This window comes from Cynoglossus semilaevis, chromosome 15, assembly GCF_000523025.1.
Source record: "Cynoglossus semilaevis isolate Cse_v1.0 chromosome 15, Cse_v1.0, whole genome shotgun sequence".
Taxonomy (NCBI): domain Eukaryota; kingdom Metazoa; phylum Chordata; class Actinopteri; order Pleuronectiformes; family Cynoglossidae; genus Cynoglossus; species Cynoglossus semilaevis.
The window spans coordinates 7395554-7411033 of NC_024321.1; the positions used below are offsets into that span (position 1 = coordinate 7395554).

Consider the following 15480-nt stretch of genomic DNA (forward strand, 5'->3'; position numbering starts at 1 on the left):
AATTACTACATTATTCCCCTTCCCACACACACACACACATATACACACCGCCGTGGAAAAACTTCGGACACCCCTCTCTTGCATCGTGCTGCAGCCGAGTCAGAGACAACTGATCACACTCCCCCATCCTCCCACATGTCTTTAGTCTCACGTCTCCTTCTCTTCACCCCTCCCCACCCCACAGCCACTGTCCTTAAATAGGACGACCCGCAGGAAGGAGCAGAAGAGGAACGTGTCCACTGACAGGTAGTGTACACCGCTATGACTGCAACACTTCTGCTGCTGCCGCTGCTGCTGCTGTTGCCGCTGTTCGCCGCCTCTGCCGCTGGAGCACCGCCGCCCGCAGCCACAGTGAGAGAGTATTTTGTAGCAGCTGTGGAAATCGGCTGGGATTATTCTCACCTGGAGGAGGATGCTGACCCGCCGTCTGACCAGAGGTAAGTGTTTGATGAATGACTGGCTGTCCACGAGAGGATTTAATCTGTCACTCAAATTTTCGTTCAACTACATAGTTATAAAAATTAATATATAACGGGGACAAAGGCAAAGTAGAACGTACTCTAAGTTACAGAGTTTCTCTTTATCTTCAAAAACTGAGGAAGAAACTGAGAAAGGGTCAAGTTTTTGTTGTCATTTCATTGTCTACACTTTTAAAACTTAAAACAAATTAAGTGTGAGATTTGACAAGAGTGAAATGTGAATGAGTTTTATTAACTGTACTTATATTCTTTAATAGGGCTTATACTATGTATTTATTTAATTATCCCCTATACTATACCGATCTGTTTGACTTTTTACATTTAGAACTGACGATTAGTGTGTGGTCTTACGTTCCTCAGAGACAGATAGATTAATGAGTTAAATCAAGTACAGAGAGAACAAATGTCCAGCAGATCTAGAAACTTTGAGACTGATTTTTCACCAATTTGACACTTATTTTTCACTTTATTTTTTCTTGGAGATGGAAATCTAAAGATGTCAAACAAAAGTACATCAAGGCAGTGTACCGGGAGTACACAGATTCTACATACACCGTGCCCAGGCCAAGACCAGCATGGACAGGTAAGTCTGCTGTGATGATACTTAGAGCCTGAATGAAGCGTGTTGAGAAGCATTAAGGTCACAGTGAGAAAGAAATGAAAATACAATGCAAAGGTTAAAGCCTTAGACCTTATGTCGTAAGTGTACGAGAAATAAAGAAATGTATTAGTATAAAAACATAAGTTTGCCAAATTAAAGTCGTAACATTACGAGAGAAAAGTCTCGTTGTATTTTGTTTTGAATAAAAGTTTTGGTTTTTTGTTTCTTAAATGCTGTTTTCTGGCTGTAGGTATTCAGGGTCCGGTGATAGTGGCCCAGGCTGGAGACAGGGTGTTGGTCCATTTCAAAAACCTGGCCTCTCAGCCGTACAGTATCAGCCCTGTGGGCATCACCTACGGGAAACAGTCCGAAGGTAACATGAAGTTAATGAGCATGAACGTTTAGTCCTCGTAACATTACAAACTGTTCCCCAGTCAGCAAGACCATGCTCTCTGTGGTTATAATGTGAATTAATTATGTGACTCAGCTTATTGACTCATATTAAGATTGTTAAGGTGAAGTCCTTGTTTAACTGAATGTAAAATAGAGGGGGGATTCAGGGAAATCTTGGCCCAAATAAACAGTATTGAATTAAATAATTCACTCCACCTTATTCTTTGGAAATGGCAGCGGCCAACGGTTATCTTTATCTTCTCTGTGCAGATCTCATGAGTCATGTCAACCAAACTGCCAGTGGTTACAGTAGAAGTTGAATTTGTGCTAGTACTAGAGTGTACATATATCTAGGATCAATCCAAGTGATGCAGGAACACATACGGTCATAACTGGTGGGTAAACCCGTAGATGTAAATCCTTCCCACAGCAGACACTGGCTCTGATCCTAATGCTGCTCTAGAACCTGAGCACTCACTTCCTGTCTTTCCAGGGTCAGGGTCTTTCCTGGTCACTAGATATAATCTTGTAATGCGGTAAGTTACAGCCTTAATTGGTTGTCACAACCAGCAGGAAAAGGCTAAATTAAGCAAAATGAATCAGATTTAATTTTCTTAATGAGGGCAGCTGTGTCGAAGGCCCCGTCACAAATTCTCGTAGGTCCTTTTTTGGCAGTGTTTGCCAACCTTCTTTGAGTCACAGCATGTCATTTACATTTGAAAAACCCCACGGCACGGCACCAAACAAAAGGTCCCAAAAAGTACAAAGAGTATAATGAAATAATAATTATCTTCTATTTTTTAGCTTTCATTTTCCTTCTAATTATTGAACCCAGGCCTAGTTGAACACAACCTTTATGAACTTGCAAAATTTAAAAACAAATTATTGTATAGTTATCAGATTTGTACTATTGGTTTTAGCATTTGTTAGACATTTTCAACCTTTGGAAATGCTTATGAAATGAATTTGTCAAATCTTCATTAATTCCTTCCTCTTTAATCACTTCCTCCTCAGATTGACTCAAACACTTTGTATTTTTTCCCTCTCCAGGAGCCGGCTATGATGACTCCACAGCTGGTCAGGAGAAGGATGATGATGCTGTATCTCCAGGAGGTTATTACGAGTACGTGTGGGACATCAATCCTAAAGACGGGCCCACCAGCAGTGATCCAGAATGCCTCACTTACTCCTACTCCTCCCAGGTAGACACAGTCCGAGATGTCAACTCGGGACTCATTGGTGCCTTGCTCATCTGCAAATCAAGTTAGTAATCTGCTTTTTGAATTCAAGATTTGCCACACTACTGATTCAAAAACAGGATGAACAAAGTCTCTTTGTATATATATATGTATTTTTTTTTTTTTCAGGTGCCTTCACAGACGAAGGCGAGAGAAAAAAACAGGCATTCGTACTGCTGTTTGCAGTGTTCGATGAGACCAAGAGCTGGTATGGAGAGGTGGGAGACAGGATGAGCCGGGAAAGGTTTAAGAGGACCAGCGGAAGAAAGGAATACCACACCATCAATGGATATGTTAACTCTACACTGCCTGGTAATGAACCACAGTGAAAGTGTTGGTCAAACTTAAGAATATTGTCTTACCACCACCTCCCTCCACCATCTTTGTCTTTCTCTGTGTGTGTGTAGGTCTGACAATGTGCGCAACCCGCAATTATGTGTCGTTGCATCTGATTGGAGTGGGAACAGCTCCAGAAATTCACTCCATTAAGTTCCAGGATCATACTTTGAAGGTAACAGAACTCTACATATCTGTCTGAGCCTTAGAAAATCATCATTTTCAATTAAGAAACAACATGACACTATGCATGGGACTCACTCAAAATGGCTGTGTGATCCATTTGTGGATCCCGACCCACTGTTTGAGAAACAACGATCTAACGTCTATGTTGCTTATTTGTCATTTGATGCCTGTTGTATGCTGACTGTAATGTGATTTTTTTTTCTTATACTAAGGTGTTAAATCATCGTAAAATCACCATGGAGGTGACACCCATGACCTTCACTACAGCAGAACTGAGACCTGTGTCTACTGGGCGATTTCTTATCAGCTGTCAGATCCATGCACATCGTACAGGTAATTTGCCCTGATTTTTTTTTTAAAAATATATGAATACATATACATGATTTGGTTGTGATTTTGCCCCACTGCTGCTCCCAGATGGAATGAACGCCTTCTTCACAGTGAAGACATGCTCCGAGGCTTTGGCTCGAGCGCAGCCAAAGGACCAACGTAAAGTGAAACAAAATGACTACGACGACTACAGTGACAACGACAGCGCAGAAAACTATGAGAGTGCGTTTAACACCATTAGCTTTCAGCACAATAAGCCTAAAGTTCAAGTAAGGGCCAGCAGAGGTCAGGAGTACAAAACCTGGAAGCATTTTATTGCAGCTGAAGAAGTCACCTGGGACTACGCCCCTCATCTTAAACCCACACACAGGTAAAGGCAGGAGAGATGAAGAATCAAAAACTGACTAAATGTGATGGAAACCAACTGACTTCTTATCTCATTGTTTATTTATGTTGCATCAGTGAGTTGACCTCTGGATATTTGCCCTCCTCCCCTCATCACCTGGGCTACAAGTACAAAAAAGTGGTGTATGTTGAATACACAGACTCATCTTTCACTGTGAGGAAAAGTTCTGACACGACGTTCTTTGGTCCACAGCTGAAAGGAAAGGTCAATGATCAGTTCCAGGTATGTAGTTCCAGTTTTAATGTATAAAACACACAATTACTGCAACACTACTAAGAGCTTTGATGAAGGAAATATTTACAAATGTATTTGTACTTAATTTGCTTCCAAATGTGTTGTCAGATCACTTTCAAAAACATGGCCAGTCGACCCTACAACATCTACCCCAATGGTCTCACCAGGATCAGTCCACTTCAAAGAACCTCAAATGGTAAACTCCAATCACCATTATCAATTAACACAAAACATCACACAGTTTCCCGTGTTAATTTTCTGTTATTGCACAGATGCAGAGAAAGACTTGCGCTCCATGGGTATTCCCCCCAACGGGACGTTTGAGTACCTTTGGAAGCTAACAACAGACGACGGACCCCTGGAGGGAGACCCCCAGTGTCTGACCCAGCTGTACCAGAGCACCGTCTCACCAGAGAGGGACTTGATATCAGGGCTGGTGGGAACACTGCTCATCTGCAAGTACGAGGCCATCAACAGGAAAGGTCAACTGGTGAGGAGAAGGAACTCAGCTTGGCCCAATTTTCTAAAAGATGTAACAAATGATATACATATATATGTATATTCTGTATTATATGAAACTGATTTCCTCTAATGTTTTTCTGCAGTTGGCCCCAGATAAAGAGTGGACTTTAATGTTTGCTGTGTTTGACGAGAACAAAAGTTGGTACTTTAATGAAAGCATGCAGAAGTCCAGTCGGGACTCCTCCAGCCTCTCTGACTCTGAGTTCTACAGCTCTAACATCATCTACAGTGAGTTCAATGAAAAGTGAAGGACTGATCATGTGGCGACGGTCAGACGGGAGTATCAGCACTAGTTTTAATTCCTCTTTTCTTTAGGTGTGAATGGAATCATGTTCAGTGGACGTCAGTTTGTGATGTGTCAGTCTGATGTCACCTACTGGCATGTGGCCAACGTGGGAACCCAGAGTGACTTCCTGTCTGTGTATTTTACGGGAAACCTCTTTGAATCCCAAGGCCTGTACCAGTCAGTCCTCACTCTGTTTCCAATGACCGGAGCAACAATTCCTATGGAGACCGAACTGTTAGGTAATTTCGTGACACACAAAACCGAATCCCATGTCTGAGTTTAGGTGGTTAGAGTTAAAGTCTCACCAGAGTCACATGAACACAGATTAGAGCTGTAGTAGCTATGGTCTTGAGACAGATTTAAAATTGAAAGCACCATGAGTGACAACATCTGGGACATTTCTGATGTAAGTCAGTTTTAAATGATGAAAAACAGGACCACACACGCACTCACACACTGGTGACCACATACACACTGTTCTTGTTTAGTAATGCCATTAGTAATAACGTATTAATCTTTAAACTCTACTAAATCGCTTCACACTTCATTCAACAGAGGTTAGTACTGTCTGACTTTAATGTTTAATATCATCTGCAGTGTATGACAATCCAAAGTGTGGTTTGTGGGCTCTAAGCAAATCTTATGTGGTAACAACTGACATTTCTTAAATAGAGCTTTTCATGTAGAATGAAAACATTCTCATGTTCTCACCTGTGAAAAATATTCTTAAAGTCAACAATTTTTGGTTACATTTTTAGCGTTAAGCTAATTTGTAGCTTTTAAAAATCTTTTTAAAAATCTTGTCTAGCCTAGCTTCAGCTACCATATTTAAGACCACAAACTACGCTACTATCTCCAGCTGTCCAAACACTTTTTATTTTTAAATAATTTTCTCATGAAGTTTTTTCCTTATTCATTTTAGGTAAGTTGTAAGTTGTTTTTTTTATGGTTAGCTTAATCTTTTTTTGCTAACCTTTAGCTGTTTGGGCTATCTTCTCATTTTTGGCATCTTTTGTGCTAATTTAGACACCACATTTTACTGTGTTTTTTATACATTCACACAAGACAAAAACATGTTCCTCTTCTCACAGGTGAGTGGGAGATCAGTGCCTTTGACAGCAACCTCAAGAACCGTGGGATGAGCATCTTTTACACCGTGCGTCCCTGTGACACCGGGCATTTTGGGTTAGTTGATAGGGATGATGATGATGATGATTACATACCTGAATACAGCGATCTGATTGAGCTACAGCCCAGAGGCACCAGACCTCAAAATCATACTGTTTTAGTGCGGGTGTGCAAGAAAGTCCAAGAAAGTCTTAATGACACTCAGACCACTGGTAATAAAACTGTGTGTCACTTGAGGAGAGTCCCCGTGACACCAAAGAAGTCGAATAATGTGACGGAGGAAGAGATTCCTGAAGACGTCCTGGAGGAGTTGGAGAAAAATTGGAATGGGACATTGAGCCAGAATAGTGATGCCGGAGGAAAGACAAGTGTCAGAAAGAGTCGACAGGCGGAGAGGAATTGGACTGACGGAGACGACAGCTCCGGGGCCTCAGAGGAGGACGCCATTGGGATACACATCAGTGGAGAGTACATGGAAAACAAGACTAACACTGTAGTGGAGGTGAAGTCTGTGGAGAGAATTGAAATACAACGTGAAAAGTCCAAGTCCAAGGCGGATGAAGTGTCAGAAGAAGACAACGAGATCCTGGTGAACAGTGATCCACTCTGGAAACTCTTACCTTTGGAGCCAGGAATAATTAAGAAAATAGAGGAAACTGTTTTGAGAAACGACATCCAGGTTCATCCTGAACCACACACTGTGCTGAGCTTGGACAAAAACAACACAGCTGAGAACAACAACACATCACAGATTGACTTGTCTCTAGATGAATATGATTACGACTACAGCGATCAGGTACCGTGTCTGTCTGCAGTAAGTTTGCAAGTGAAATGCCAGATGTTATTTCATCTCACCTGTAGCACTCTTTGAATTTCTTTTAGATGAACAACACGTCCGATGCATATTACACAGGTTATGTGGACCCTCGTTCTGGCGGGAGCAGCTTTCGCACTTATTATATTGCAGCAGAGGAAATCACGTGGGATTATGGCATCAGTAAACCTCATCAGCTCATTAACAACAGGTCAGAGTTAATGTTACATTTTGTCACGTTTTATTATAAATAATAAATCAAAAGTTTTGCAAAAATGTTAACATAAAAATCCTTACAGAGAGATGCGCCGAGGAATGAGAAAGTTCCTGCCAGAATATAAGAAAGTCGTGTTCAAAGCCTACACAGGTGAGGACTTCCTACATCCTGTAGACAGAGGAGAGCTGGAGGAACATCTTGGAATCATGGGACCTTTCATCAGAGCTGAGATCCATGACCTTGTTAATGTAAGTATCTAAAATAGAATAATCTATTATGTACAATATAGGTAAATGAGACTTTCCTAATTGTTATTAATTGTTACCCTTCTAATATTTCTCTTCTTTGTCACATTTAAGGTAATTTTCAAAAACAAGGCGTCCAGACCGTACTCATTTCATCTCCAGGGAGTGTATGACCGCAGCCAGGGAGCTGGTTTTGCTCAAAGCCACTCTTCCGCCGCACCACCGGGGGTCCCAGGAGAGCCTGTTGCTCCTGGAGAGGTACGGACCTACAACTGGAGAGTAACCAAGAAACAAGGACCCACCAACACTGAATTTGACTGCAAGACAGGGGCCTATTATTCTACTGTTGACAAGGTCAGCATGAGGGTGCATGTGTCAACACTATATTTCACAGCTCTCAACACAAGACCGACATTTCGGCTTTTGACCGTTCACTTTCTTTCAATAATTCGATGGAATGCAGAAGAGTAACGCTAATATGCTTCTGTATTCAGGAGAAAGACCTTCACTCGGGTCTGATCGGTCCACTGGTGATCTGTAAACCTGGGACCCTGCAGACTCGCCGGAACATTCAACCAAACATCCAGGAGTTTGCTCTGCTCTTCCACACTTTTGATGAGACTAAGAGCTGGTACCTACAAGAGAATCTGAAGCAGCAGTGTGTTCCACCCTGTCAGGCCAACACTGAGGACTCCTGGTACCACACCAGCAACAAGTTTGCAGGTGGAGCTAATAAAGTAGATGTGGGTGTAATACTCTAGGTAGCCTGGTCCTCTGTTCCCTCAGCAACAATGTCAATGTTTTTAATCCCATTTAGCAATCAACGGCTACGTGGCGGAGACACTCCCTGGTCTGTTGGTGGCCCAGCACCAGCAGACCAGATGGCACCTGTTGAACGTGGGAGGAGATGAAGAGTATCATGCCGTGCACTTCCATGGTTTGCCTTTCACTGTTAAAACTGACCTGGAACATCGCATGGGCGTCTACAACCTCTTCCCTGGTACAGTACATGCAAATACATGTATTCTCCGCCCGTTACACGTACATACTTCTACCATACGTGATTGGACTACATCTGTTTGCACAGTATTTACAGGATTATAGTAACCTGATTCCTCCTGTGTGTTATTATTGCCTGTTTTTTCCAGGAGTGTTTGGCACAGTGGAGATGAGCCCTCCCACAGTTGGCACATGGCTGGTGGAATGTACCTTAGGAGACTACCAGATGGCTGGCATGAGGGCCAAACTACTGGTGTACAACCCACGTGGGTATCTGTGTTATATATTTATGTAAAACTGACAGTAGTTGCTGGACATAAATCTGCTTCTCAGGGAATTTACCTAGTAAAATCCCTGACCATCCTCCTTTGATGGATGCTCCTTTTACACCTAAAATTAATGTTCAGGCATTTTATTAGTTTTCCTGCTAATTCAGATGAGTATTTTTGATGAGTTTTAACCGTCTTTTTTTTAATTTTATATTTATCCTGATTAAAAATGCAGTCTAGATTGTTAGTGATCAATGAAACATTTTCTTTTGCTTTTTGCAGGTTATCTGTTCAGTAAATGTTCATGAAGTTTCAGTTCGATTTTTAGACCAAGATTTTTAGGAGCTGAGTTTTGTTTTAGTCAAAAGGAATTCCCTCTGTTAGATGTTGTTGAGTCAGTGGGTCCGGCAATGTAAGTGTCTATTTTCAGTCGTATTCACTTTTCTATACAGAGTGAGTAAAATTTACTCACTCTGTATCAAATGTACTCAGTCTGTGCAGTTTTATATTTCAGCTCTGCTCAGAGAGTCAGAGACTCTGCATGCTGACATAATATAACCAACTATGTGTTTGCGGCAGTATGAGTAATTTGGCAGGGGACTACCTAAGTTTTCCACTTTCTCAGTAAACTGTTAGGGTTTCACTTTGTCATATGTTCTCCGGTTTCCTGTCACATCACATAGTACAAAAAGCATGTGGAATTTATGAGTCTGCAAAAACTACTACTGTAGTACTACTGTTCGAAACTGTGTTTAATAGTATGACTGACCAATGCCGTAGCTCTAAGTTATATCATAGGATTATACTTAGAGAACTCCCCCACCCCACATTTTGGGTCATCATTGTGTCGTGAAACTAAAATCATCATCTGCAGTTTTGCTATAGTGTCGTTCTCTGCTCTACATTATTAAAAACATAATTGAGTATTTTGTCTTTTACGTTTTTTTTTTATCTCTATTTGTTTGTTTGATTGTTTTTTGGCGTCCAGGATGTGTCCTGCCACTGGGGATGAAATCAGGACGGATTGGGGATTCACAGATTTCAGCATCAGACTACATTGGTAAAACTCTATTTTTTTTTTCTTGTCAGTATTTGTAGGTGACAGTACAGTACATTGAAATTTTCTTTTAAAATCATCAATGTGTTTACTTAAATGTTTGTGTCTAGATAACTGGAAGCCCAACCTGGCCAGACTGGATCAGACAGGTTTTATCAATGCCTGGATGGGTAAAAACAACAAGTCGTGGTTGCAGGTTTGACATGTTCAGACTATACATATGTGTGTGTGTGCCACAGTATCATTTTTGTTATTATTGCAATTTATAAATGAGCAACTAATTTTTAGGTGGACCTCAAGAAGCCCACTGTGATCCATGGCGTGCAGACACAGGGAGTCAGGTCAAAGTTAAGGGATCACTACATCACATTCTTCACTGTGGCCTACAGTCTGGACCAAGAGAGGTGGACGACATACAGAGGAAACAGCACTGTGCTGCACAAAGTAAGACGAGTGCTGTGACACAACAGCTGGCAAAGATAAATATTTGTCCATGATAAAATGTCAAATCAGAGCAAATTCATTTATATAACATTTTTTTTGTAGGCTGAGTCTAGAAAAATACATCACTGTACCTGTATATTTAACTCATAAACAAGGTCATTCAAACTTTGAATTGTTTAACACCCCCTGCAGGAAAGAAGGGGAAGCATCATGTTTAATGTGTTTACTGGCATCTTTTCCATTCATCTTACTTTGTATGAATGTGTTGTGTTTCAGAGATTTCGTGGGAACTTGGACAGTTCCAGGGTGACACCAAACTCCTTCTCTCCACCAATTGTGGCTCGCTACATCAGGATTCAGCCTATCGGCTTTGTGCAGAAGCCTGCTCTGCGACTGGAGCTGCTGGGCTGCGATCTCAACAGTGAGTTCCACCAGTCAGAGACATAATTTAGCCATGTAGATTTGTAGAATTTTGAAGAAAGATCTGGTATGGATCTAACAGTGGATCTGTATTTGACCAGGCTGCTCACTCCCTCTGGGGCTCCAGAAGAAGACCATACTTGACGGCAACATCATTGCCTCCTCGTTTTATAGCTCTTTGATGAGTAAGTGGAACCCCTACCTGGCCCGGCTCCATCAGGAGGGCAGAACAAACGCCTGGAGGCCAGCGGTAAAGGAAACTTTGACATGCATTCACACAGATGTTGTACTTATTTTTTTATTATCATTTTTTGCAATTTTTTTTAATTTATTATGCAAGTAGAAATGTTTAGTATCCTCTTCCTCTGCTCACCTGGCATTGGTTTGTCACTATGTCAAATATGATATGATGAATATGACTTTTACACAGTGAAAACAAGAGAGCTAATATAGCAGAAAGTAAAAAAAAAAGTTTTTATTTATTTATTTCTAGGTCTTAGTTTGTGATATTTAACCCAGTAGTTGCCCATTTCTCCATTTTTATGATCTTGTAAATTTAACACTTTCTTGCAGTTGAGATTTGTTCAGTTGGTGTTAAAAATCAGACCAAAAACAGGAAGCAGTTTCTGTGATTCACTGCTGGAGTCAAACACTGGTCATTTGATTGTATTGTACATGTATACAGTAGTCAGTCTTAAATGTATTTCCAATAATTATACAAGAAAAAAAGAAAAGTTTCTGTGAAGTTTTTCAGAAGACACAGTCATGTAGGGTCAGTAACTTACGTCTGTTACTACAAGTTATATTTTTCTGTAAAATTTAAAATGCTGATACTCCTTTCTTTTTCTTTTTTGAAGTATGACAACCCACACGAGTGGCTGCAGGTGGACTTGGGTAGAGTAAAACGCATCACAGGGGTCATCGTCCAAGGTGCAAGCTCGCTGATGACCCAAATGATGGTGACGGAGTTCGCTGTCAGTGTCAGTCACAATAAACTGTACTGGAGTACAGTGTTAGAGGACAGCTCACAGAATGAACAGGTAGAACTGGAGTTTGTTTTGTTTTTGTTTGTTTTGTCTTCTATATTTCTGTAAATTCTTGTCTAAAGGTTTTGTTATAACTCTTTTTTTTTTGGTTTGGTGATGTTTTAATCTTATTTCTATTTATTTTATTAATCCTGTTTTTCTTCTTGTTCTGCTTGTATTTTTAATTCCGATCATCAGATCTTCAAAGGAAATGAAGATCCAGATGAGGAAGCGCTCACAACATTCAACCCGCCCTTGTTTGGCCGTTACCTTCGCATCCATCCACGGGGCTGGATCAACCACATCGCCCTGCGGCTGGAGATCCTGGGCTGCGACACCCAACAGATCACGTGAAACCAGCCAGGATGCTGCAATATTTTAGCGGCTGTGTGTGTTATAATAATTAGTTAAATTATTACTGTATGTAGCCCTATTGCTATTACCACAAAGTTGTTTACATTTTCCCCTTTTTATTCACTTGGCATTTTCTTACAATTTTAAAAACTGAATGTAGCTGTATGAGGTCACATTATTGTATGAATGTAATACTTCTGATGAAGATGAACACTGATAAGCTGTGCAAACAGTAGAAACCTTTGTGAAATTTAGGCTTGTAAATAGATTCATTGAAATATTTAAATTCTTTTTTCTTTTCTTTTTTGCATTAAAGTTTATTTAACCTACGGTTAAAAATCACATTTATTCCACATCTCTGAACTCCAACATGTTCCTTTATAACCTTATAAACTAAAAGTAAGACTTGTCAGCTCCAAACAATAGCCTCAAGATAAATCACACAGTACTTGATATGAAACTTCCTCTCTCATTATTTCCTTCCTCCGTTATCTCTGTTCTTTCTTCGGTCCACTGCTCTGCAGGGCAACATGTCCCTAATTTGTTATTCTGGCTTATCCACCTCCAGCAGGTCCTCCTGGTAGAAACAATGATCAACATAACTCCAACATTCTTTCGCTATCAAGAAAAAAAAAAGATTAAAAGAAATGGCGTTTCGGAAAGGAAAAATAAAATCAAAATGTTTCTCCCAAGTGTTTTTGTAAAGGCGGTGTGTGCATGTGTTTATAGGACCAATCAACCTCTCTCACCTCATTATCAGCGGGAGAAGTTTCCAGACTTTGCTGTGTGTTTCGTTTGGAGAACGCGGTAATACAGGACGGGAAGTGTTGGCAGAGACGAGGCGACATCACATTCTGGCTGCCTGTCACCTTTTTTTATCTCTTTGGAAACAGTTACTTACTGCTTTATGTCACGACAGCGTAACACGGCAACTATGTTCACTTGTAGTGGAATAACTGAGAGCTGGGAGAGTGAAGAAGGAAGTGACATCACCACATACAGGAGACCGGGTGAGAAAGCTACTGACTAAACACCAGGGATAAAACTCCACTGTGGACTCTGTCTGCTGAAAAAGTACAGTCCCACACAAATATGTAGATATCTGAGGAAAAACACCGCTGTGGCTAGTTAAGCTAAACGTAAAAGTAAGACGACGCCATGTACTGTTCAGGACTATATTGATGCTGTTGGTTTTAATATATAGTCGTAGATTATATGTGTATTATCAACATGTATCTGTGCTTTTTAAAAGAGTTTTATACTCTTCATTGAGAAGGTGTTGCAGACATTGTATCTTTCCTGGTTTTGTCATTTGGCTGAGTCTTTCTTCAGAGATTGCTGCACAAAATTAGTCACATATATGGAAATAGGAATGAGACATTCACAGAATTATATTTGGACATTGATGCTTACTTCCCTTAACTGTGTTTCCAACATCCCTTTAACATAGTGAACTACAGTTAATAGTTTTTTATTTGAGATTTGTACATTCACTGGCACATGGCTCAGTGGTAACTAATGATAGTTTGGCATTTTCTCTCTATGTGTACTTGTTCTGTACTCCGTGTTCTCAGGTTTCCTCCCACAGTCCACAAACCTCCTCAAAAGTTCCTTTTGGCCCTTTGATTGACCATAGATATGAATGTGAGTGTGAATGTCCAGGATACACAGTGACCTAGGATGAACTAGGATGAACCAGAGACAGTCAGTCCACACCTAAAACCAATAAATGTGATAATGACTAACTCTGTATGAGGTTTAGCTGAGGTTACAACTCCACATCAGTGGGAGGTGAAGATTATCCAGGAAGTGGGAGATGACATCAAGAATGAAAGCACAATGGACATTAATGACAACTGGTCAGAGTGGCTTCAGACTGGCCTGTGACATCATTACTTATTGGACACTGTTTGCTCCTTCTGTTAAGGACAAATACATGTGTTCTTAATGATATTTTTCTTTCACAAAAATGTATCACAGTTTAAATAAAACTTTAAACGCAAGTCTTTAGAAACCATGTTAGTGTTAGGTGATTGTAGTGATGTGTCTCGCAGGACACAGGTGTGTGTGTGTGTGTAGTGATGTCTCCACATGGACGGCTTTTTACTGGACGGTTGTTGTTGTTCTTGTTGTTTCCAGTCTTTGCAGTTAGTGACTCTTGAGCTCTTGTTCCACAGTAAAGGACATTGTGTTTTAGTTCTGAAGAACCCAAGCTTTTGGTTTATGTTCCAAAAGGCCAGTTAGCAAACAAAAAACAAAAAAAATTACATAATTTTGAGCATGGTAGATGTGAAATTATGATTTTGACAGGTAGGATCAAATTACAGGTAAGGTATTAGAATGCTTTGCTCAAAGTCAACAAAGAATGTATTTAATGGAAAAACAATACATTTCACTTAAGTGACCAAATTTCTCTTGTTCACTGTTACTCTAACACGGTCCTTCTTTTCATTGTTTTGAGTCACTGTAGCCGCAGCTTTGTACTTCCTGTATAGTCAAATTTCAAAATGTTGCCACAGGTTTCGGAAAGAGTCAACTGCCCCTTTGTTTAATATGTTTCTCTTTCAAAGAAACAACCATTTACAACAAAACCACAAAATGCCCTTGGTTTAACACTTGCAAAATTTAGAAACCCATCAGATGTGAAATACAGCAGAAAATGTAATCCCAAGAAAAACTTTCACAACCTGTTCACATGTGATTACAGAGTAAAGAACATTATTTCTGCATTGACAATTCTGAAAAAAGGGATTAAAAAAATAATTAGGAAAACGGTGTGACGCAGCAGGAAACAGGGCCATGGTTTTATCACCAACTCTAATCATCACTTCCTGTCCTGGTCCAAGACCCAGAGAAAAGTTCTGGGCTCCATAATTCAAGATAAAAATAATCAAGACAGTCTTTATTTACTTTTAAAAAAAAATACTTTACTATAGAATACACCGGAGCAAAATACATACTCCACTATACTTACCTTAAAAATATATTTTTTCAGAGATTATTTATTTGTTGTCCTAATTTACTTTAATAATATTTGCGATTTACTCCAATTGTATGTCTGTAAATTTAAATCAGAAAATACGGACAGGGTAGCTTCCTTATCACCATTTAAAAGCAAATATTTTCTTTCTGTAACAAATATACGAGTAAAACAAATTGGTTAAACCAAAGATTGGTGAAAGAATGACATCTACTGGACATTTTAAGGTGTTGCAATTTTAGATGCGTCCGTTTTTATCGTACTGTATATAGAGCAGCGTATGGTTATTTCTTTTTTAATTTCATATTTGAATTATTTCTTAAACACTACAATGTGCTGCAGTTGCTGAAATGTAAAACTGTAAAAGTTTTTGGGCTTATTTTAAAATACTAATACTAATATATTCTTTTGATAATACTTATTTTCTTATTTTTAAAGAGGCATATGTCTCTCTTGAATGTCATTATAAGCAGTTAGGTCCTCATAAACACATTATGGAAATGTGTCTCCTCTTCTG

General features: G+C 39.9%; 1 protein-coding gene across 1 annotated transcript; it reads left to right on the top strand.

Annotated features, from left to right (window-relative positions):
• Nucleotides 1-5: 5 nt before the first annotated feature.
• Nucleotides 6-12325, top strand: f8 (coagulation factor VIII, procoagulant component). The gene is made up of 27 exons (XM_008326689.3): nucleotides 6-437; nucleotides 962-1062; nucleotides 1331-1453; nucleotides 2524-2736; nucleotides 2841-3023; nucleotides 3119-3222; nucleotides 3446-3566; nucleotides 3651-3933; nucleotides 4026-4191; nucleotides 4312-4399; nucleotides 4476-4693; nucleotides 4809-4953; nucleotides 5041-5250; nucleotides 6103-6935; nucleotides 7022-7164; nucleotides 7253-7418; nucleotides 7530-7769; nucleotides 7910-8138; nucleotides 8233-8415; nucleotides 8564-8680; nucleotides 9672-9743; nucleotides 9851-9936; nucleotides 10029-10184; nucleotides 10461-10605; nucleotides 10706-10854; nucleotides 11462-11644; nucleotides 11828-12325. Exons 1-27 carry the CDS (start codon nucleotides 262-264, stop codon nucleotides 11981-11983), a joined length of 4989 nt encoding a protein of 1662 aa, XP_008324911.1. The 5' UTR covers nucleotides 6-261; the 3' UTR covers nucleotides 11984-12325.
• Nucleotides 12326-15480: the final 3155 nt, after the last annotated feature.

What these genes read in the sequence shown, in the direction of transcription:
- f8 (XM_008326689.3), top strand. Translation starts at nt 262, where the DNA reads ATGACTGCAACACTTCTGCTGCTGCCGCTGCTGCTGCTGTTGCCGCTG. An exon ending in CACCAGCAACAAGTTTGCAG is followed by an intron (nt 8,139 to 8,232) that starts GTGGAGCTAATA and finishes AATCCCATTTAG; the next exon opens with CAATCAACGGCTACGTGGCG. An exon ending in TTCAGCATCAGACTACATTG is followed by an intron (nt 9,744 to 9,850) that starts GTAAAACTCTAT and finishes GTTTGTGTCTAG; the next exon opens with ATAACTGGAAGCCCAACCTG.